The sequence below is a fragment of the Amia ocellicauda genome, chromosome 3 (genome assembly GCF_036373705.1).
Source record: "Amia ocellicauda isolate fAmiCal2 chromosome 3, fAmiCal2.hap1, whole genome shotgun sequence".
Taxonomy (NCBI): Eukaryota; Metazoa; Chordata; class Actinopteri; order Amiiformes; family Amiidae; genus Amia; species Amia ocellicauda.
Genome location: NC_089852.1, coordinates 12,952,941 through 12,975,415, shown reverse-complemented (window position 1 = coordinate 12,975,415; position 22,475 = coordinate 12,952,941). Strand labels below are relative to the sequence as shown.

The following is a 22,475-nucleotide window of genomic DNA, read 5'->3' as shown; positions in this document are numbered from 1 at the left end:
CAACCAATCACATGGCAGTTGCTTCAATGCATTTAGGGGTGTGGTCCTGGTCAAGACAACTCCTGAACTCCAAACTGAATGTCTGAATGGGAAAGAAAGGTGATTTAAGCAATTTTGAGCGTGGCATGGTTGTTGGTGCCAGACGGGCCGGTCTGAGTATTTCACAATCTGCTCAGTTACTGGGATTTTCACGCACAACCATTTCTAGGGTTTACAAAGAATGGTGTGAAAAGGGAAAAACATCCAGTATGCGGCAGTCCTGTGGGCGAAAATGCCTTGTAGATGCTAGAGGTCAGAGGAGAATGGGCCGACTGATTCAAGCTGATAGAAGAGCAACTTTGACTGAAATAACCACTCGTTACAACCGAGGTATGCAGCAAAGCATTTGTGAAGCCACAACACGTACAACCTTGAGGCGGATGGGCTACAACAGCAGAAGACTCCACCGGGTACCACTCATCTCCACTACAAATAGGAAAAAGAGGCTACAATTTGCACAAGCTCACCAAAATTGGACAGTTGAAGACTGGAAAAATGTTGCTGGTCTGATGAGTCTCGATTTCTGTTGAGACATTCAGATGGTAGAGTCAGAATTTGGTGTAAACAGAATGAGAACATGGATCCATCATGCCTTGTTACCACTGTGCAGGCTGGTGGTGGTGGTGTAATGGTGTGGGGGATGTTTTCTTGGCACACTTTAGGCCCCTTAGTGCCAATTGGGCATCGTTTAAATGCCACGGCCTACCTGAGCATTGTTTCTGACCATGTCCATCCCTTTATGACCACCATGTACCCATCCTCTGATGGCTACTTCCAGCAGGATAATGTACCATGTCACAAAGGTCGAATCATTTCAAATTGGTTTCTTGAACATGACAATGAGTTCACTGTACTAAACTGGCCCCCACAGTCACCAGATCTCAACCCAATAGAGTATCTTTGGGATGTGGTGGAACGGGAGCTTCGTGCCCTGGATGTGCATCCCACAAATCTCCATCAACTGCAAGATGCTATCCTATCAATATGGGCCAACATTTCTAAAGAATGCTTTCAGCACCTTGTTGAATCAATGCCATGTAGAATTAAGGCAGTTCTGAAGGCGAAAGGGGGTCAAACACAGTATTAGTATGGTGTTCCTAATAATCCTTTAGGTGAGTGTACATCAGCAGTGACATTTCAGCCATTAACCTTTTTTTTTTTTTTTTTTTTTCTTTCTCTCCCATCTGTCACACTTGATAAATGGGTGAAGGGGATTAAGTAAGTTTATCACTGGGAACCTCAGCACACGTAGCTGCAAGCAGTGTAAACTTCTCTTGGTATTGAATTTGAACTGTATCAGAGTTGTGGTAAGATACTTATTCCTTTCAACAGCCTAATCAGGTTCTCTCATTTGCCTGTTTAGAAGCTTAAACCACAGCCAAGGAGAAGTCTGCAAGCATTTGATCAACAAGATGATGGGTCTGGAATAAATAAAACTGCAATAGGGCTTCCAGATATGTGATGAATTGGCACTCGCTTGGGGACCAATAAACAAAATCCTCAAATTGGCATCTGTGTGAAGTCACCCCATTGTGAAAAATGAGTGCTTCTTATTCATTTCATTCCACAGTTGGGTATTGGATGAAAACAAAGCTATTACAAATCTATTGTAATTCACACATGATCAGCAGCTTCCCCGTTCCTTCCTACTGAAGCTCAGCTCCAAGCAGAACTACTTTGGCAATCTCACCGAGTAGAATATGTACCTATTCCTATTACTCTTTATGTCCCTGCAGTTGCCACTGGATTCAAGTGGCAATATCCCAGAGTGACTGTTATTTAATCTTTTAGGACCAAGAAGGCAAGCCAAAGAAAGCCAGCATCCACGACAACAAGGATGGCACCTATAAGGTCTCCTATGTCCCTGACAAGGCTGGCCGCTACACCATCATCATCAAATACGGAGGAGATGAAATCCCCACTTCACCCTACCGAGTGCGAGCCGCTACCACAGGCGATGCCAGCAAGTGCACAGTGTCAGGCAAGTGACCTGGTCTCCCTTCTCATTTCAGTGCATATTGAACATATTTTAAATGAATATATTGCCAACAGGCTCATAAGTTGTATATCTTATTAAAAAAAAAAAAAAAAAAAAAAAAAGTCATGCAGAAAAGCCCAGCGTGTTTTTTCTTTATGAACCCCTCTATTTGCCCCTCAGGTCCTGGTCTTGGCCCTACCATTGGCATTGGAGAGGAAGTCGGTTTTGTGGTGAACACAAAAGGTGCTGGGAAGGGGAAGGTGTCCTGTGTGGTGGTCACCCCCGAAGGGACAGAAGTGGAAGCGGACGTCATTGAGAATGAAAACGGGACCTTTGATATATTCTACACTGCCCCCAAGCCAGGGACGTATGGCATTTATGTGCGCTTTGGCGGAGAGAATGTTCCCAGGAGCCCATTCAAAGTGATGGTGAGAGATATTATACTTTACTTCTTCAAATGAGAATGGAGAAGCTTTCAGTAAACCTTTGAGAGGAAGTAACATTTGATTTGCATGTTTAATTATTAATGGGAACTGTAGAAGTTGAGATCTTATGAGTATCCAATTTCAAAAATACACAGTTCAATGTGGGTAGAAAACAACAAAATACAAGACACTTTTACAAGACGCTGTATCTTTACTAAGCTCTATGTTTTGGACAAACCCCTCAGGGTACATCTGTTTTCTGAAGATGTCCAGCAAAGATCTAGGTTTGTCAAATTTCTACCTCTGTTAAGTACGTGCTGCTGATAAGTGGATGTATGTATGGGTGTCTGTATGTGTGAGCTGGGCACCCAGTCTCCAGGCTATGCGTGGCAGAGCACAGGGCCTCAGTTGGAGTAACCTGCGGTATCCTTCTCCAGGCAACAGATGAGGTTCCTCTGGTGCAGCAGCAGAGTGTCCAGCAGCAGCAGGCCAACCCTGGAGCCTGCCCCCCCGGCTTCCAGCCCTGGGTACAGACAGCTTCCACACTCCCTCCTCCCTCCCAATCTCTCTCTCTCTCTCTCTCTTTCTCTCTGTCTCTTGATATTCACACAGCTTGTGAATTTGGAAGACTTCTTCAAACCTTCATGGGCCAGATCCATTCTTTCTATGATTTCTGTCCCTGATACCATTTTTTTTTTTAAGTGATTATTTCCTTACTGCATCTATTTTCTCCTATCAAATAAACTCTGCAGATTTTCCCTGTTTTAATATGTATACATGTACATTTTGTACAAAAATATAGACACGTATACCTGAAGAAAATTACCTTTTCCTTTTCTTTTTTTTCCTCTGAACTATTTAGCCCTGGATTGGAAGGATTCTCATCTAAAATCTTTGTTTTGCACTAATTTGATCTGCTCTTGTTAACATCATCCTCCTCACCTCATGACATTCAAATTTGTTATTTTTCATTCCTAAATGTTCCATCATTCTTAGTACTTTTTTCATTTTGGAACCTGCTGTCCAAAATGAATTGATTTGTTTTGAAGCAGAAATTATATTAAAGAAATAAAAATTGAAAGAGAGGCCATAAGGCAGCCATATGAGGGATATGAGGTAAGAGAGTAGACCACTGTGCACATTCCGTGCATGTGCATGCGTATATATGCATGTGTATATATATATATATATATGTGTGTGTGTGTGATATATATATAATGAGAGAGATGCATATATAGTTGCATTTTTTGTGTCTTAGCTGTGCCCTGGAGGGAGTACCAAGGTACCACCACATGTCTACAAGTGCATTTCACTGAAGGGAGAAATGTGGAGGGATTTAAATATTTATTCAGATTCCAATTCCACAACCCTCAATTACACATTTACCCCTCGGTCCTGCGTTACAACATTCACAAGCGTTCCCAAACTGTGAAGCACCACGCTGATCTAACAGAGTGGCTGAAGGACACCGCATGTTTAAGGTTGCACAGGAAAAAGACATGCACGTTTGAACGCACTTGGCCCTGTGAGAGATTCTGTCCTGTGCAAGTGAAGGGTAGCCTCAGAGGATCCTGCCGCCTGACCTCAGCGCACCAATCACTCATTCCTTTGTGTTTCCAGCTGACTTGCTTGGTTACAGGCGTTTTGTTTTTCCGTTCCAGGATGCTGAGACACTTGCTTTTCCAGGTGGAGACACACTGATTTGTGTCCTCTAGCTGCTTCTCGTCTGCCTCTTGTCTCCCCTGTGACTGACTCGCACAATCCCCTCTCACCCTCTCCTCTTTGGTATCCCTCTTTCCCATTCATCGATCTGTACCAAAGACAATGTCTAGCTTGGTTGCAGCCTGCACTGCTCTCGTTTTATTACCCAGACATCTTCTGTTTTGTAAACGGGTTAGAAAAAGAGCAGGATCTGTGGAAAGGGTATTCATGGGGCCACAGTAATTCACTAGTGTGACCCCTCTCTGTTGCACCTTGGTTGGCAGGTGACAGACGGAGCGTATGTCCCAGTCAACAGCATGAATGGGACGGGATTCCGACCTTTCGATATGGTCATCCCCTTCGCCTTCAGGAAAGGTGAAATCACAGGTATGGTTTGAGTCTACTTCTGGGTTTCCACTGTTTGCTTGATCGTCAGAACTGAATACAGGGCAATGTTCATGGAAAATAGTTTTTAACTCTGTTTAGATGCTCAGTCCACAGACCCCACAGAGCTTCTCACTTCTGCTATTCAGAGCTGGTCTCATTGTAATGGAGTTATTGCCATCGAGGATCCATAAAATATTTACCAAGTAACCAACTCTGCTTTGCCTACCACGACAAATAATAGGGATCTTGTTGCTCTCCTTAGGCGAAGTCCACATGCCGTCTGGAAAGACCACCCAGCCCGAGATTCTTGACAACAAGGACGGCACCGTCACTGTGAAGTTCGCCCCCACCGAGGCCGGCCAGCATGAGATGCACATCAAGTACAATGGCATCCACATCCCAGGTCAGTGCTCCTTCACTGATCAGGCTTTGTGTTGGAGGGCGTTAAGAACAACTTTGGATTGTGTTTATTGGCTTTGAGATTTGAGTCTTTTGGGATAGGTGATGAATTGCAACAACCCACCTGTGCTACCAATGTACATGAAGGAGCTAGCCTTGGCTTGGAGTCTTGTTGGCCGAAATTAAAGTTTTGGTGAACCACTTTAAGGAACTGGAAAACATAGACTGATTTACTTTCTCCACTGATGCAATCAGTCCCAGTAGGGACCATTCAAATTGATATGTGGTCTTACAATTTCAGGACCAAACCATTAACAAAGAAATGTGCCACCATTTATGGCACAAAGGACAAGGACAGAACCAATCTCTCTGAGTTACAAAGTTAAAATGGAAAGGTGAAAGTGTTGGCTCATTTCTATCAAACTTGACAATTAGTATGAACTGAACATAATTTTGAGGATTGTTTTCAGTGCTGTCTCCACCACACTGTCTGTGATCAGCCATAGAGAAAAAGGATGAAGCTTTTTGATCCAGAGAGTTATCTGACCTCCATGGTGAAGCTTCCCTGAGGCTGGGTTGTAGGTGGGGAATAGTAGCAGACGTCGACGATATGGCTTTGAGTTTTGTTTAAATACAAGAGAGAAAAAAGTTTGTGGGGTGATGAAAGAAAATTCCTGTATGACATCAGGATAGGAATTTGAGGCTGTAATTCCTTTGACTAAAGTTTTTAGGAGTTGATGCTCATGCCAGTACTTGCTCAGCTTTGGGGTTTTTTCTCACGTTATCGAAGCACAGACATGACTGGGCCATTTTAACTCAGACCCAAGATCCCTTTAAAAAATTTTTTTTTTTGCTTCCTCTTCATTCACCTCTCAGATCAGAAATGCAGCAGTAATATATTAAATTCCTTTTAGATGGGAAGCCTTTGTCAGGAGACCAGACAGCTGTGACTCAAACCTTTCATTTGAAAGACCACACTGACTGATAGGGATTCTTATGATGTGGCTAGGAAAGTTAGACGGAATCAAAGAAAATTAGATGGCTGGGGATCTTAATATGTGCCTCAGACTGGTATAGCAGCTGCAGTATGTGTTATAAAAGTGGTATGCCTTTTAATCATATCTCGAAAACCCAAGGCCAGTATTGTGATTAAAAAGTAATTGTATAAATAGAAATTCTGTTTCCTACATTTAGTGTGTGTGCATGCTTTACACTGATTCTATATCTTTATTATAAGTTTAAAATCTTCACTGGTTGGTTGTTTGGCCACTTACTTTTCTTGTGCTAGGCATTCTAAATACAAAGTGCAGTTGCTATGATTGTTTGCAGGGTTTCAGGTTTAAACTAAATTGAAAAATCTGTAGGAGTTCTGTAATCCAAACGCATTGGCATTGGTTGAACAAAAGGACCTCTTAGTAAAGTTTAAAACCCACTATGAAGGCATTTATTTGAGTCCTTGTTGATCAGGATTCAACAGGTCAAAACTAAAATTGCATACCACACGAGAGGTTTTATAGTTGGACCGTAAATTAAAATGTGAATGCATTTTACCTCATTGGTTAGTGCTGTGTTTTTAGGTAACACTGGGGAAACTCTGACTCTTGAGCATCTTTCACTATGTGGGAGACTGATGTTAATTCTGTTGACCAGTCCTGTGTTTCTGAAGCGGTGTCTATTGCTCTTGTGCTTCCAGAGAGCCCACTTCAGTTCTACGTGAACCATGCTAACAGCCCGAGTGTTACAGCCTATGGCCCAGGCCTGGTGTATGGCATTGCCAACAAGACAGCCACCTTCACCATCTACACGGAGGATGCTGCCGAAGGTAAGCACCACATTTTCAAACTGTGTGGCCAATTGGCAACTGAAACAAAAAAAAAAAGAATGAAATTCACAGAATCCAGAGGCTTTGATTTTCCATTACCTTCTAGAGACCAGGGAAGTGTGTTCAGTTACATGGCTACGAACTTAGGGTTGAATCAAATCAGAGGTATTACAATAGGAATTTTGAGAAAAAGCTTGTCTCTAGGAGTCTAATAAGTATGCTTTTGATCTATGGTGCATCTTAGTGTCAGCGCGTTGAGTGGTTGATTTGTGATGTGGTTGCTGTGACAGGTGGTCTGGACTTGGCCATTGAGGGTCCATCCAAAGCAGAGATCAGCTGCACCGACAACAAGGATGGCACCTGCACAGTCACCTACCTGCCCACCCTACCAGGGGACTACAACATCCTGGTACGCTACAACGACAAGCACATCTCCGGGAGCCCCTTCACTGCCAGAATCACAGGTGAGCACCCTGATGTCTGGAAGGGGGCATGGTGCAATTGCACTCTCTCACTGTGTCTTGGAAGAGTAACAGGTTATACCATGTTTGTTAATACAATACTCTGCTGTTTTTGTAGAGGACAACAGGAGACGGTCGCAGGTGAAGCTGGGCTCCGCTGCAGATTTCTCTCTGGACATCAATGAGACTGACCTTAGCCTGCTCACTGCCAGCATCAAGTCCCCGTCAGGCCGAGATGAGCCCTGCCTGCTGAAGAGACAGCCCAACAACCACATCGGTGAGAGAGGGCCGGGCAGTGTTGAGATTTGACTGCAGTTTAGAGGGACTATTTGATTTAACGGTCCCTATTTAATGTTATATCTGAACAGTGATATCCAACTAATCAAGGTACCAGGTGATTTGCAGTGCTTTAGTTCAAAGTAAAAAGCTCTAAAAGCAGTCTTGTTCGTGCCCTAGGAACTATACTCTCTCACGTGTCTTTTTTCTAATTTATTTGATAAAGCTTTTGTTTTGCGAGATGTAATAGGACCCAAAAAGGATATTTTGCCTAAAACAGTTTCATTTGGCCCACAGGTATTTCTTTTATCCCTCGAGAAGTTGGGGAGCACCTTGTCAGCATCAAGAAGAATGGCCGACATGTGGCCAACAGCCCCATTACCATCATGGTGGTGCAGTCCGAGATTGGAGACGCCAGCAAGGTGAAAGCGTACGGCCAGGGACTGGTGGAGGGACATACCTTTGAGATGTCGGACTTCACAGTGGACACCCGGGACGCAGGTCAGCTTAACCGCTGTGTGACTGTAGAAGAGGATATTAAATACTGGGACGGTGTGTCGGTTTATGATTTTAAGTAAAGGTAATTATGGACCAATTTCAATGGTCTGCTCGTGTAGCAGTGATGCCCAGTATCACAGAATCATTTTGAAGAATGCAGCCTCATCATGAATAGCTCTTTATTATAAAAATAGTGGCTTAGGTCCTAGGTGTTGGGAGTGATGCATTCAGAGAAATGGGCAACACAGAATGAGATCATTATTACAGGTATTTAAGTATGATTTACAGAGCAAAGTATGTTTAAGGTCATAAGCCAATATTCACAGCACAGCAGATCTTAGGAGAGTGATGGCCTCTGCAAGGGCTCAAAAGTATTTGGACAAACTAACATAATCATTAATTAAATTGAGTTTCAATACTTGGTTGCAAATCCTTTGCAGTAAATGACTGCCTGAAGTCTGGAACCCATAGACATCACCAGATGCTGGGTTTCTTTCCTGGTGATGCTCTGCCAGGCCTGCACTGCAGCTGTCTTTAGTTCCTGCTTGTTCTTGAGGTGTTTTGCCTTCAGTAAGTGAAATGCTGCTCAATTGGATTCAGGTCAGGTAATTGACTTGGCCATTGCAGAACATTCCACTTCTTCACCTTAAAGTCTTGGGTTGCTTTCGCAGTATGCTTCAGGTCATTATCCATCTGCACTGTGAAGCACCGTCCAATGAGTTTTTTGGAGCATTTGGCTGAATCTGAGCAGATAATATAGCCCTAAACACTTCAGAATTCATCCTGCTGCTTTTGTCAGCAGTCATATCATCAATAAATACAAGGGAACCAGTTCTTCTCTTCTCTTCCCATCATTCTGGTACAAGTTGATCTTTGTCTCATCTGTTCATAGGATGTTGTTCCAGAACTGTACAGGGTTCTTTAGATGTTTTTTGGCAAACTCTAATCTGGTCTTCCTGTTTCCTGTTTACATTTTGTGGTAAAATTTACACTGGTGAAGTCTTCTCTTGATGTTTTTGCTCTCTCTCTGATTGGTTTGTTTTGATTTCTAAGGCAAAACTGAAGGCATTGTGTCACTGTCCAAATATTTATAGACCTAACTGTATATATTCATTCACCACTGAGTTTCCACCGCATTTATCTGTGGTTTCCTGTAAGCCTACAATTTGGAATATTACAATTTACATTAAAATTAACTACATTATAACAAATCACCAGTAAAACCCCCTGCGAATTACAATTTTGTGAAAATGATTCTGTTAAAATGGGTTTCGTGTTTTTTACTCTAATCGCATTTGTCCCAGGGGCTTTATAATACAGCCATTTACTAAGGTGTTAAATTAATGTTTTCTGCCAGTGTGTCTGGCAGTTTATGGTCATTCGAGATAGTGTTTTTTTAGCCTTTCATATTACTATTAGTCCTCAGGGCTGGCTCCAATGAAGTTGTGAAAAATAGTTAGGCTGTCTACCACCATATTTATAGTAGACTAAAATAATGTCACTTTTTTTTTTTCAAAACACGACTGCTACTCGTCCATCTAGAATTGGGAGCAAAATGTCATTAATTGCATTCCATTAAGTTTTAACGTACATGACCATAGAAATGCTTCTCTAAATTCATAAACAAGCTTCTTTATAGAACGGTGCTTGGCTTTTTTATGTCTGTAATTCAAATGTTATAATTCCAGCGGTCAGACACCTCACATACAGCAATCACAGTATCAGTGTTACAAAAGGAGTTTCAAGGACATTTAGTCACACCAGCACAAACATCTCTGCATCTATTAAAAGCCCAGTCCAATTCCAGCCTGTGGTACTGCAGGAATGCAATCCCTAAATTAATTTCTTTATGGAACAGACAAAGTTTTACATGGCTCAAGTGACTACATCTCCATCCAGCTAGAAAAGTACCCTCCTAGTCTTATCGGCCAGGTGCTCGTGTGGCATCGATTTTCTGCAACTTTAATAACCTGACAATGTCAACTGTCCTGAACAGCATGAGATTCTACCAACGACTGCACACACAGATGCACGCAGGCATGTTGATGCGGGGTAATCATGAAAGCTGTCCCACAGTAACTGTAAAATCTCAGAGATGTATCTTGCAAAGACAAGTGAAATTGGCTATTGTGTCGATTTTGATCACAGTCCGGGGATTTGAGTTGCAATTGCTGTGGATTCTCTAAAAAGGCAACAAATTTGACACTGCATCGAAAAAACCTTTAAAAAGGCTCTTTGGGACTGTGTTTACTTATAGGTGCTTATATTTCACCATAGGCTATGGTGGGCTTGCGCTCTCCATTGAAGGACCCAGCAAGGTGGACATTCAGACAGAAGACTTGGAGGATGGAACATGTGGGGTCTCCTACAGCCCTACAGAGCCTGGCATCTACATTGTGTCCATTAGGTTTGCAGAAGAACATGTTCCAGGTATGACACAGGACAGCCAAACCGTCATTGAAACGTCACCCAAGAGTCAGTTGGCAGACTGCGCTGCCACTTACATGCAGTGTTCTTGCAGATGAAAGATTACTAGAGTTCATTTCATTGCACACAACTGACATTTCTGCGGACAAGGCCGTCACTGCCAACCCGTTATAATTATAGTCTATTCAGCAGACGCCAATGTGTTATAAACATACAGGAAAATGTAAGAAAATGATGGCAGGCCTTGTCCCTCTGTGTGATGCTGTAAACTGTTTCCAGGGAGCCCGTTCACGGTGAAGGTGGCTGGCGAGGGTCGCATTCGGGAGAGCATCACACGCAAGCAGAGAGCAGCTTCCATCGCCACTGTGGGGAGCGTCTGTGACCTCAACCTTAAGATCCCAGGTAAGGAATACTGGACCACAGTGATGGTGATGGTCACAGTGGCACAACACTAGACTATTTGCTTTCATAGGGCCTATTCTCCATTGTTTGGACATGAAAAAAATTGTCTTACTGGTGAGGAAATAATTTTACTATAACTTGTTAACACAAGCACTCCCATCTCTTTAGTGAATTTACTACTCTGATACAGCTGCCTGTTTTTGTAATGTACTAAAATTCTGCTATATGGTTTTAACAGCCAAGGAAAAGAACAAAAAAAAAAAAAACTTGGCCCTGTTTTAAATCCACGTCCTCTTCATTTTCCAAAAATCTTTAGATCTATGTACATCAAAATTAAAGAGCCTGTATAAGCATGTTCTTGACATTTTTTTTTATGTACTGACAACAAAATCTGTCATCTACTCGACCATGTCTCTGCACTGCCCATTGACCAGACAGACTTCCTGACCGCCATGTGCAGACCAGAGGTCCAGATGGACAGTTCTGACTTACGTATGAAACAGAACTGACTTGACTTCCTTGGACTGCCACCTTACCGTGAAGCTCGGTGAAATCAGTCAATACCTGGCTTTTGTTTCCTGACCCTTTCTTCTCCTGCTGTTCCCCACTGGCTGTCCTCCACATGAGACAGCTGATTCAAGGTGGTGTCTGTGATGGGGCTGACAATATGTAGCTCATTTCCTTAGTGGCGGGGGGCCAAGTTTTATAAAGCAGACTCTAGAAGGTGAAAACCCCTTGCTACATATAAACTCTGTAACCACCAAGTACTTTGCGTGTTTCTCCCTTAGTCTTGGCAGTCTCTTTTTTTTTTTTTTTTTAAGGCATTAACAAGAAGTCGGTAAAATAAATCCTGTTATGATTTATTCTGGTCGCCAAAAGAAAACAAATACTTCCCCCCCCTTTATCTTAATATCTGGGGTGTTGCATAAATGGAATTTGACAGTAACATAATTTATGACATCGCATGTGATTCCGTTTAATTCCATAATCCCCGTACTTATTTTGCCCAAACGTATTTCGGCACAAAGCTGGCCCTGTTACAACCTCGTATATTGGATGATTAAAATGAATACTTCTAACAATGTTCAAAATTGCAGTCAACAATTTAGCCCTCTAAGTATATGGCATTCGCTGCTCAAGTCTTTAAGCTTGGAGCTTTCCAAGGCATGGCTTTTGAGAGTGTTTTTTCCCTCAGTGATAAGTAGAACCAGATGGTACTGAGAGCCAAATACAAACTACAAAATGCATTAGAAACTTTTGAGGGGCAGAAAGATTTAACCTTGTCTGCGCTGTAATTTCCCAGATGACTACTAGAGCGGTGCACAGCTGTTTCTCTACAGTCACGTCAGTGGTTTGTCAATGTCAGCGTTGTGTGCAATTAAGTCTGGACACACCCTGAGGAGATCTCAGCCCCTCCAGGAGTTTTCTGCCTGTTTCTATGATGTCTCTTCCTGAAGGGCACTTTGGCAGTGACAAAGGGGTTTTGATTTTAAAACCTGCTCACCAGGTTCCTCATTTCATGGCTGGGCGCCTGTCAGTTTTTCCCCTATTTCTCCCCCCCGGCCCCCCCTCCCCAACACACTCACACTTTTCTGTCCTCGTAAATGTGTATTCTGTATGTCTAAATCATTAGAATATCTCTTGTTATTAGATCTTGTTATTAAGATCAGTAACCAGTGATTGATCCCAGGTGCCTCAAATCTTCATATTAAAGATTATGAGATAGGTCTTGCTCCTCGGGTTGCTAATGATCCAAGCCTCCCAGCAGAATAGAAGTAGATCAGATGTACTGAAGTAACTACTGTCTCATTCCTGTACCTCCTTCCACTTTGTTTCATAAAGGGCTGCTGGTATAAGTCTGTCAAAAAAGAAACAGGGTCTACTGGTAACTTTTGCCATCGTCTTTTTGTTTAGATGTCCATCGAATGTAGTTTGTCATACCCTAGCAATTGAATCTTTCACTCTAGTATATATCTGGGTGCTTCAGTCACATGTCTTTCAGTAACCTCAGCAAGGGGGATATTTATACCTTGTGGTTAGACAGACACTGTGACACCAGTCCCTGCCTTCTTTTCTTGCTTTTCTTCTCTGTCCCTGTCCCTGTCCCTGTCCCTGTCCCTTTCCCTTTCTCTCTCTAGTGACCTGGTTCCTTCTGGCCTTGTCTCAGGAGAGTCTGTCTGGCTGCCTCTATCAGTCCAGGTGCTCTGTGTGTTGCGGTGGGCGCAGGGGGGCCGCCCAGGGGGGCTCCAGCTGGTTTGTCGGTGGAACGTTCGGCACATGGATTGGCGCTGCCCTCCTGGCAAGGCCCACGGGGCCGGAGGGTGCGTTTTAAGCACTGGGCATGTGGACAATGAGGTTGGCAGAATGCGCTCCTTTTCATATTTCAATCCAGCATGCTTTGCGTGCGTGTATGCGTGTGTGTGCGTGAGATCTGCAGCAACTTCTCTAGTGTATTTCATGCCTTTTACAAGGCTAACTTGGAACTTGTTTGTTTTGCACAGACATTTACTAGCATGGTGAGAGTTGAAATTAATTTTAATTTCTATCTTTTATCTGTATTTATTTGTGATAGCCTGGGTTCAGAGGAAAGACTAGATCTCTAGTCTGATTGATAATTTGTAATTCAAGTAAATATATATATATTTGTCAGTGACCTCTTTGAACCAAACCAAACTTTGCTCAATTGTTCCCTCCATAAAGCTGAAGGAAATTAGTACTCCTAAGTTTACATACATAAATGATTAGTCATAGCTCACAACCTCCTTTTCAAGATACTTCGTTTGCTCATGTTGATACAGTTAAAGTGCTAGGGCTTTGTTACCTTTGATGTCTTTGTTGTCTTGAAAGATATTACGTGTGTCTTGTAGGTTCAAGTCATAATCTGAAATGTTACTATCAATTCCTATTGAAGTGAAAACCGCCTATTGTACACATATGTATGTGTGTCAAGTGACATACTTTTAATTTGTGGTGATGGATTATGATAATTACAGGTATGCTCTGTGCCATCTTCCCATCCATCTGTTATATAATATAAGGCAAGGGTTTGTCACTGTGCCCTATTTATATCAGCAAATGTGGTGTATGGCTTTGATTTTGCTTTCTTGAGCTGATGAGAACTCTTTACCTGGATCCCACAGGAGCAAGAAGAGGAAGTTGCATTAAGCTCTCTTATTGCATGGCTACATGGCAAGATATTGCAAGCTAACTCTTTAATTTATAGCAGACCCAATGAGATACACATGCTGCAGCAACAATTTGTTGGACTTCAGGCCACTGGTCTGTTAACAGAATTCAAACCGGATCAGGTTTGCGCCTTCACAGGACGGGGTCTTGGGAAGACCAATGCAAACTGACATCATTTTACTGTTCTCCACGCCAAAATCCCTTCCCTGCAACACACGCCGATCACAGTGAAACAAACTGCACCGCTTGGCGATTACACAGTTGTGGTGCGCTTTGGTTTGTCATTGTATTCATGCCCCACTTATTTTCCCTCTCTCCTACAGAAATTGACATCCATGACATGTCGGCCCAGGTCACCAGCCCTTCAGGGGCGACGGAAGAGGCCGAGATTGTTGCCGCCGGCAACAACACCTACTGCGTGCGCTTCGTGCCCCACGAGATGGGTGTTCACACAGTCAGCGTGAAGTACCGCGGCCAGCACGTGCCCGGCAGCCCCTTCCAGTTCACCGTGGGGCCACTGGGCGAGGGAGGGGCTCACAAGGTGCGAGCAGGTGGCCCAGGTCTGGTGAAAGCAGAGTCTGGCACTCCAGGTAAGGAGGTGGACCTCACCCCCCTGACGCCGTGGAAATCGCAGCTAGAGCCCTCGCACACTGATTTCTCACGATGTATTGGTTTCACACTATAGACATTATAATGCTCCTTTTAGTATGGCAGTCCCTTTTGTGGGTGTAGGAGTCACTTGTGAATTGAAAGCGCGATGGAGTGCTCTTGCTGGTGGAGCTCAGAGTGACTTGTGAATTGTTTGTGTTTGTGTAGCGGAGTTCAGTATCTGGACGCGGGAGGCCGGGGCCGGGGGGCTAGCGATCGCCGTGGAGGGGCCAAGCCGCGCGGAGATCTCCTTCGAGGACAGGAAGGACGGCTCCTGCGGCGTCTCCTACATCGCTCAGGAACCCGGTATAAACTGCTCACCCCTTTCACTGCACCAGTCCTGTGTTTATTTGTATATTTGTATAAGTGTATATTTGAAATGTTTTAAGCTGAACTCGTTATCCTATTATATCAAGGTTTATGTCGGGATTTTATTTAGGTCCACTTTTCTTTTTTATATTTCAACACTATTTATTATACATTTAAAATGTCTATAAATGTAAACCTCTAGCCTTTGATTGTTTTGGTTTCCTGCATTGTTTTTATGAAGTAAAATATACTGAATTTAATTGAAATATGAAATAATTATTTGAACAGATGTAGTACCATTCCTCATTTACAATTCAGCCATTTTCCAGATGCCCTTTGACAAGCCTTTTCCCATATCCTCTAGGGGACTATGAGGTGTCTGTGAAATTCAATGACGAGCACATTCCTGACAGCCCCTTCCTGGTGCCCGTCACCGTGCCATCGGATGATGCCCGCAGGCTCACTGTTGCCAGTCTTCAGGTGAGGCATAAGGAAACATCTCCACACAAGGCTGGGTCCTCAGCTATCAAAATGCAAGGCCTTCTGGCTGGGAACAGCTGCTTCCTGACAGGGGCAACTCCACTCTCTCTCACTATCTGACCAGGCCCGAGAATTGTGTTTTGATGATATGAAATAAAAGCAAACAAAAACACGAAATGGAAAGATAGTTCGGCTCTTGGGAACATGCAGAAATCTGACTGTGTAGTTGGTTTATGCATCTGTTGCAGGTTATCCGGGTTTCAGTTTGGGTCGGTTTTGGAAGGTCCTCTTTCATTTTAATGTTTCTTTTCCACCTCATTGTTAATGACTCAAGTGTCAAGATAATTTTACATCCAGGGTCGGCCTGCAGTGATCTGTGTCCTCACCATGTTCTGCAGTTTCCACTCCCATTGCTGTTGCTGGCATGGGCTAGTTAAACAGTAATGTACTGTCACACATTAGGAGTTATAGACACAAATAGGTAAAGGCTACACCCACAGAAGTGCTCTCCTGCAGATATCGCCAAAAGTCTAGATATACACCAGTTTGCTAGGGCAGTTAGTAATGACAAAGTAATCCAATGAAGATCAGTATAAACCAGACAGACTGTGAGCACACTTGCAAGTTTTATATATTAATATGTTTGATAGTGCAGGGACTGGCTTGTTTGGCACTAATCTTACTTGTGTTTCTGCTGCATTATTAGCACATTCGTCTTAACCAAGTACACAAAAGTATCGCAGCATCAGTCTGTGGTTCAAGGGGTCATCTGATAAAACCAAACCTTGCTTTTGAATAGCTGGGGTGCATCCATCAGCTCGTGTGGTACTGCAGATGTTTCTCTTGTGTTTCATTTAAAGGCTTTTAACAGGAACAACTGTGTCTGCCCAACAACCAGCCAGCTACAGCAGAAAGAGAGAGACAATGTCTCATCCCCATTCCTCAACCCCTGTAGTTTCCTCCTCACTGCCTGTGCCAAGTAGCATGTCTTGTCTGGTTTGACATTACTGTTTTAGCCCCTTTCCCCCTGCCCTTGTCATTTCCCCTCCTGTGTGTAGACGGTTCCTCTGTGAAGCGAGGCGGGTCTCCCTCTTTAGGCTTTAGCTGGTGACAGGTGAGATCATGGTGGTATGGAAGAATTCTGTGGTTTGAATGTTAGTGATTTGCTTCAGAATTAATTTATGGATTTCTTTGGCTATGTGTGACAGGCCCTGCTAGCATAGATCCAGAAGCAGCAAGTGCGTGAGACAAAAACAAATAAGGTCTTTAGGACTTTAGGGTATAACCTGTGCATGTGAAGCAGAAGGTAAGCGTCTGAACCCTGGGAAACTGCTGGGCCCATATAGTCGGGTGCTTTCTCTCAGAAAGTGAAGTGTGCGGGAGGATGTGCTAAACTGTCCCTGTTCACTGTCTTCAGGAGTCGGGCCTCAAAGTAAACCACCCAGTCTCCTTTGCGGTCAGGCTGAACGGGGCCCAGGGCAACATTGACGCCAAAGTCCACAGCCCCTCTGGAGCTCTGGAGGAGTGCGTGGTGTCTGAGCTGGAGCCAGGTAAGACCTCACCACCTGGGGGAATGCAGCTGTCACCTCTCCTTTGCGTCTCGCCAGCGCGGGCCTTAATCACTGAGCCCGGCACTTCTCTCTGCACGCACTGCAGCTGCGGCCTGTACACGGGTACCTTGTTTTTTGTTTTTTTTATGTAATCGAACACATTGACAAGGCTAGAAGTTTTGTGGTCATTAAAATACCAGAGTGTCAGCACCATGAAGATAATTGCTCTTTGCACAGAGGCAGAGAACAGAGAAAGTGATTGTCACAGGTGCTCGTCCAGGGAGCAGGTGGGGCTGCTATCGAACACTGGGGTACTGTTCTCTGCTGCTGCTGTTTCATTACAGCCCGTGCACTGAAGAGCTGTACAGCAACTCCAGCGTTTGTAACAGTGGGGAGAGATGTGCAAAAGACTCATCCTGCTCATAAAGATATATTTAGAGATGATTACCCCGTTTTTAATTTAACTTTATCAAAATGTAACATTACTTAACATTGGAAAATCAGAAATTGAGGGGGTGGGGGTACTTTGCCCACACTGAGCACTGCTTCCACCCTTGCCTTCAGTCAGCTGGCTCTGGTGCAGCCAGGCCAGAGCCCTGCCGTGACCGTGCCCAGTGCTGATGCCTGTCCTGTTTCCTCTCCCTCCAGACAAGTACGCCATTCGCTTTATCCCCCGGGAGAACGGTGTGCATTCCATCGATGTGAAGTTCAACGGGAGTCACATCCCCGGCAGCCCGTTCCAGGTGCGCGTAGGGGAGCCGGGGCAGACTGGCGACGCGGGGCTCATCACAGCGTACGGCGCTGGCCTGGAGAGAGGGACCACGGGTACGGCACAGCCCTACAGCACACACACTGCACCACACACTCAGTGCTGAAGGATTGCTGCAGCCAGAGCGACCTGTTCATTCAGTAAAGGCCTAACGACAGGCATTCCCAGCAGTGGAGATAACTTTCCTGCACAAACAAGACACACCTGTCTTCCAAAAGAGGTTCTAATCAAGCATGTCTGTTGCAGCTGAAACTTTTTTTTATTTATTTTTTACTGTAGGGCCCAACAAAAGTCAAACTTTGAATGATAGTTTTGCAGTTTTAAGAATTTCATATCTAGTACAGGCCAGAGGGTGTTTTTATTGGCATTGGGCCTCTCTCAGAAGTCAAACTCCCATTCTCTCTCCCAATGGCAGCTCGCTCTGACCCAAGCCCACAAATTAAAATGCATCATAAGATAATAGATGACATCATATCGCAGTATATTAGGGTTCTGAAGTCATGGCTGTTGGTGGACAAATAGAAAAATCACAGGAACGGCCAGAACCAGCCAAGTCAAAGTAGACAGGCAGGGATTGTGTGCTTTATATATGTTGTTTCACATTATTCAAAGTGAAAAGGAAAGCTCTGTATCATTCAAAAGTTGATACAATCTGATGGGCACCAGAGTAAAGAACACAACAAGCCGAACATCCTTCCAAACGAAACAACACGACTGTGAAAACACCGGTTGTGAAATATAGAACCGTAAAACTGGGGGGGTATTTATTAGGCCCGACTCAGACTTGCAATACAATGACCGTGCACAGCTGGCAGAGGAGATAGTGAGAATGTGTTCCACTCTGGAGCATTTGTTTGTTTTGTGGAGATGGCTTAGTGATGTTCATCTTATGAGAACAAGCTATAGCAGGGGCTGCAGACTGGAAGCCAGGGGAGTGTACCCAGATGCCTGGCTCAACAGAAACAGGGTCCTCTTTAAAACAAGGCACAAAGAGCTCCATTGTCTACAAAATTGGGCGATGGAGCCTGAGGCCTACTTTCCACTCATTGTGAACCAAAATAACTGATGACAAGCCATATATTGGGACACGGGTACACACAGTGCATACACAGCACCGGCAGATATCATTCTCTCTATACAGGTGTCAGAGAGATGTCCCTATGGTTATTTTTCTCACAGGAACTTTATCAAAATATTTAAAGTGTTTCAAGACTTATTCCACTCATGATCAAAGGTACTACAGAAAGATGATTCCTCTGCAATTAAGGGATATTATTATTATTATTATTATTATTATTATTATTATTATTATTATTATTGTTAAGTAGTAGTAAAATGTAGAGTTGCCCTTTATTTTTCCCCAATTTTGAAAAATTCTGATACACCCTAGCGGGGACAAGGCCATCCAGGGCACTCTGCTGTACTGCTGTAATACTTTTTCTTCACCATGTGTGGCACTGCAGGTACCCAGGCAGAGTTCACTATTAACAACACCAAAGCCGGGCCTGGATCACTATCCGCCACCATCGAGGGGCCCTCCAAGGTGAAGATGGAGTGCCAGGAGTGTCCTGAAGGCTACAAGGTCCAGTACACACCTATGGCCCCAGGCAACTACCTGATTGGCATCAAGTATGGTGGACCCAACCATATAGCAGGCAGTCCCTTTAAGGCAAAAGTAACTGGTAAGTCTGGAGACCGCTTTTATCTGTCAGCATCAGTCAATTACTCTTACCTGGACCATTGCTTAGTGGGAGGCCTCCCTGTTTAAGCTGAGGATTACTTTAGCTCCCTGACATGCTTTTCTTGTGTCTTTACTTGCCTCAGGACCCCGTCTGGTCAATGTCAGCAATGCCAGCGAGACATCCACCTTGATGGTGGAGTCGGTGACCAAGTCCACCACCACCAACGCCTACAGCGCCATGCCCAAGTTCTCATCCGATGCCACCAAGGTGGTCAGCAAAGGAGCAGGCCTGAGCAAGGCTTACGTGGGCCAGAAGAGCAGCTTTTCAGTGGACTGCAGTAAAGCTGGTGAGAGCATCTTGTGACTAGAGAACACAAGAGTTGTATGTGTGTAGTTTTAGAAGTAAAATGTAGTAAAATACATATAAAAAAACAAGACCTAGTGTGAGTGATGCTGTGCTGCCTTGTCTTCCAGGTAAGAACATGCTGTTGGTGGGAGTGCACGGCCCCACTACACCCTGTGAAGAAGTGTCCATCAAACACCTGGGCAACAGGCAGTACACAGTCAACTACATCGTCAAGGAGAGGGGCGACTACATCCTGGCTGTCAAGTGGGGCGACGAGCACATCCCCGGGTCACCCTTCCACATCACCGTCCCGTAACTGAGGCAGCAATCCCGTTCCACAGAGTGACTGGAGGGGGAGGGAAAGGGGTGGGGCTAGAGGATGCGGTTGCCTTCTAAACTCTGAGGCCCAAAACAAACCACGAGAAGAAAATTGCACTTGATGAAAATCAGTGGAGAAAAAACAACCATATTTTATATATGGATTCAGTCTTAAAACCCGATTCTTCCTACTTTGGCAATAATTGTTGTTACTTTTTTAGTTTTCTCTGAAATATTTACCAGTTTTAATTTCTTTTGGTCTGTTTTGTCTATCCCAGCGTACTCCTTTAAAGAAATGCTGCTCAAGGATCTGACTTTTTGGGTTGTTCTTTTTAGAAAAGATGTCTTATATACACTACTAAGTTAAACTGGAAATTTGCCTTTTTAAATTATATTACTACTGATGAATGTCCGCTTTTTCTTTCCTGTTGTCAAATCATTTTCCCTGCATGAGTATGACCGCACAATGGTGATTCCATATAGTATAATCTGCCGTCTAATGTTTTAACTGTGCTTAGAACTGGACTGCAATGTTTACATGTTTTTATTATGATAAAAAGGAAGTATTTAAATATGCCCTAGTGAAGGCAAGCAAAAAGGAGGAATCTTGCTTATAGTTCAGATGGTAATTGATTCTGCGCTTGCCAAAGCTTACATTCCAAAATGTTTTAGATTGAGAATGAGCAGAAAGTGTGGCCAGGAAACAAAAGATGCATCTGCACAGCTGGCTTTGGTAGACATGAATGAAGATGAGCAGCAATACTTCAGAAAACACAAAACCATTTCCACCATGTCAAGTCTCTTTTTCTTCTTCCGTTGTGGAGTACACATTGGAGTCGGCCCAGCACACTGTGCACTCAGGCCTACTTCTGTTTGTTAGGTTTTCTTTGCTTTGACGTGTCCTTGTTTTTCACATGTTCACATACGGTTAGGGGATTACTCTTGCAAGTTCATGCTACAGAGAACATACAGCTGGTCTACATGTGTGAACACCCTTCCCACCACTCATAAAAGTCCTGCTGTGTTACTTGCTATAAACCTAGGCGTAAGATGTTCGTGTTGATCATTTCGATGTATAGGGGGCTTAATCATTGAGACGGCGAATCTTGGCTCATATGCCACTTCAGGGTTCTTGTTTTCATTACAACCGAGCGCCAAGTAACTCGATTGGTCGGAATGGCTGGTCCTCTTCCTCCTGCGCCTCACTGGCTGTGCGGTCAGCCCACACAGGGAGACCTGTCTTCACAGACTGAAAGCTCATCTGAGAAGAGTCCCTCTGTGTGTGAGCTCTGCTTTACACTCTTAGGGAAAGCACAATGTTACAACTGTTCAAATTATTTCTTCTTTTTTGATGTGAAACCCTTACTTGATGCATAAGAAGAGAAGGTCTCCCTTAGGTTGTTTTTGGTCTCAGTGGAGTCCTATTTTAAAGCCCAGGCTTCATTGGAAAATAAAGACAAAGGTAGACACTTCATTACTCGCTGGACAAGCGGAGGTTTCGCTCGAGTTGCTTTAGTCTTCAGGATAACTTAGTGGTGTTAGTGGTACAAGTGGCATTTGCCATTTACCAAAGCATACCACACACTTTACAGATGCCGTTCTTGCTGATTTGGATACATTTCTCATCTAAATCAAGAAGAAAAGCAACAATTTAAGCAAAAAGCTTTTTAACTATATATGTATATCTTAAACTGCTATGTTAAGAGATTCAACTGACATTATCATATTGAATGAGGATAGATTTGTTGAGGTGATGACTTTGTCAAAGATACATGTTAAAGGAAAAAACATAAAAATAAGCAAAGCTCTCTTTTTTGATTTTTGTATTAGCCTGTGCCTTAATGTGAAAAGAAAACAAAAATACTCACAATTGATGTACATTTGGGAAATGTCAACAATAAACTGGAATTTTAAAAATGGCTGATGTTTCTGTCTCTGAATGTAGTTTGTACTTTATTTATATTTTAAGGCTTTTTGCTTTGATATGTTTGTTTCTTTGTTGTTTGACAGGTGAGGTATAGAATGGGAATGTTTTTTTACATAGTAATCATTCAAGGAGAATTAGAGAAGCAGTACCGGATCTCAGTTGCAACAGCCCACTGTTTTGCAGATGTACTAAATGCTTCTTTCATGGGGACATTGGACTGTACTATTCTACAGGCATGTATGTGCACTACAGTATCCTGCCAGATGATCACTCACAACCACTCTGTGCAGTGTACATTGGTCCCCTTTGCAGTATAAACTCTCCTCTTTCTTGATTTATTTTCAATGACTGGGGCCTAGACCAAAACTTTGTCCTTCACAAAAGATCTCAAATTACAAACCTGTACAACCTATACCCTGACACATTTTGATTTATGAGTAGTAGAA

The 22,475-nt window shown here is 43.5% G+C and overlaps 1 protein-coding gene across 2 annotated transcripts in view; it reads left to right on the top strand.

Annotated features, from left to right (window-relative positions):
* The window catches only part of flnba (filamin B a), a 100,663-nt gene extending 78,642 nt beyond the window's left edge, over window positions 1-22,021 (top strand). The window contains exons 28-46 of one of the 2 annotated variants that reach the window (XM_066698232.1): window positions 1,831-2,020; window positions 2,198-2,445; window positions 2,880-2,969; window positions 4,428-4,530; window positions 4,793-4,933; window positions 6,623-6,751; window positions 7,042-7,215; window positions 7,331-7,489; window positions 7,786-7,989; window positions 10,264-10,416; window positions 10,693-10,815; window positions 14,325-14,591; window positions 14,818-14,955; window positions 15,323-15,438; window positions 16,856-16,988; window positions 17,637-17,813; window positions 19,221-19,439; window positions 19,582-19,785; window positions 19,913-22,021. In XM_066698232.1, coding sequence (XP_066554329.1) covers window positions 1,831-2,020; window positions 2,198-2,445; window positions 2,880-2,969; window positions 4,428-4,530; window positions 4,793-4,933; window positions 6,623-6,751; window positions 7,042-7,215; window positions 7,331-7,489; window positions 7,786-7,989; window positions 10,264-10,416; window positions 10,693-10,815; window positions 14,325-14,591; window positions 14,818-14,955; window positions 15,323-15,438; window positions 16,856-16,988; window positions 17,637-17,813; window positions 19,221-19,439; window positions 19,582-19,785; window positions 19,913-20,100 — 3,156 coding nt within the window. In that variant the 3' untranslated portion in view covers window positions 20,101-22,021. The remainder of the gene's footprint in view (window positions 1-1,830; window positions 2,021-2,197; window positions 2,446-2,879; window positions 2,970-4,427; window positions 4,531-4,792; window positions 4,934-6,622; window positions 6,752-7,041; window positions 7,216-7,330; window positions 7,490-7,785; window positions 7,990-10,263; window positions 10,417-10,692; window positions 10,816-14,324; window positions 14,592-14,817; window positions 14,956-15,322; window positions 15,439-16,855; window positions 16,989-17,636; window positions 17,814-19,220; window positions 19,440-19,581; window positions 19,786-19,912) is intronic. The other variant, XM_066698233.1, reaches the window with a different exon arrangement.
* The last annotated feature ends 454 nt before the right edge of the window (window positions 22,022-22,475 follow it).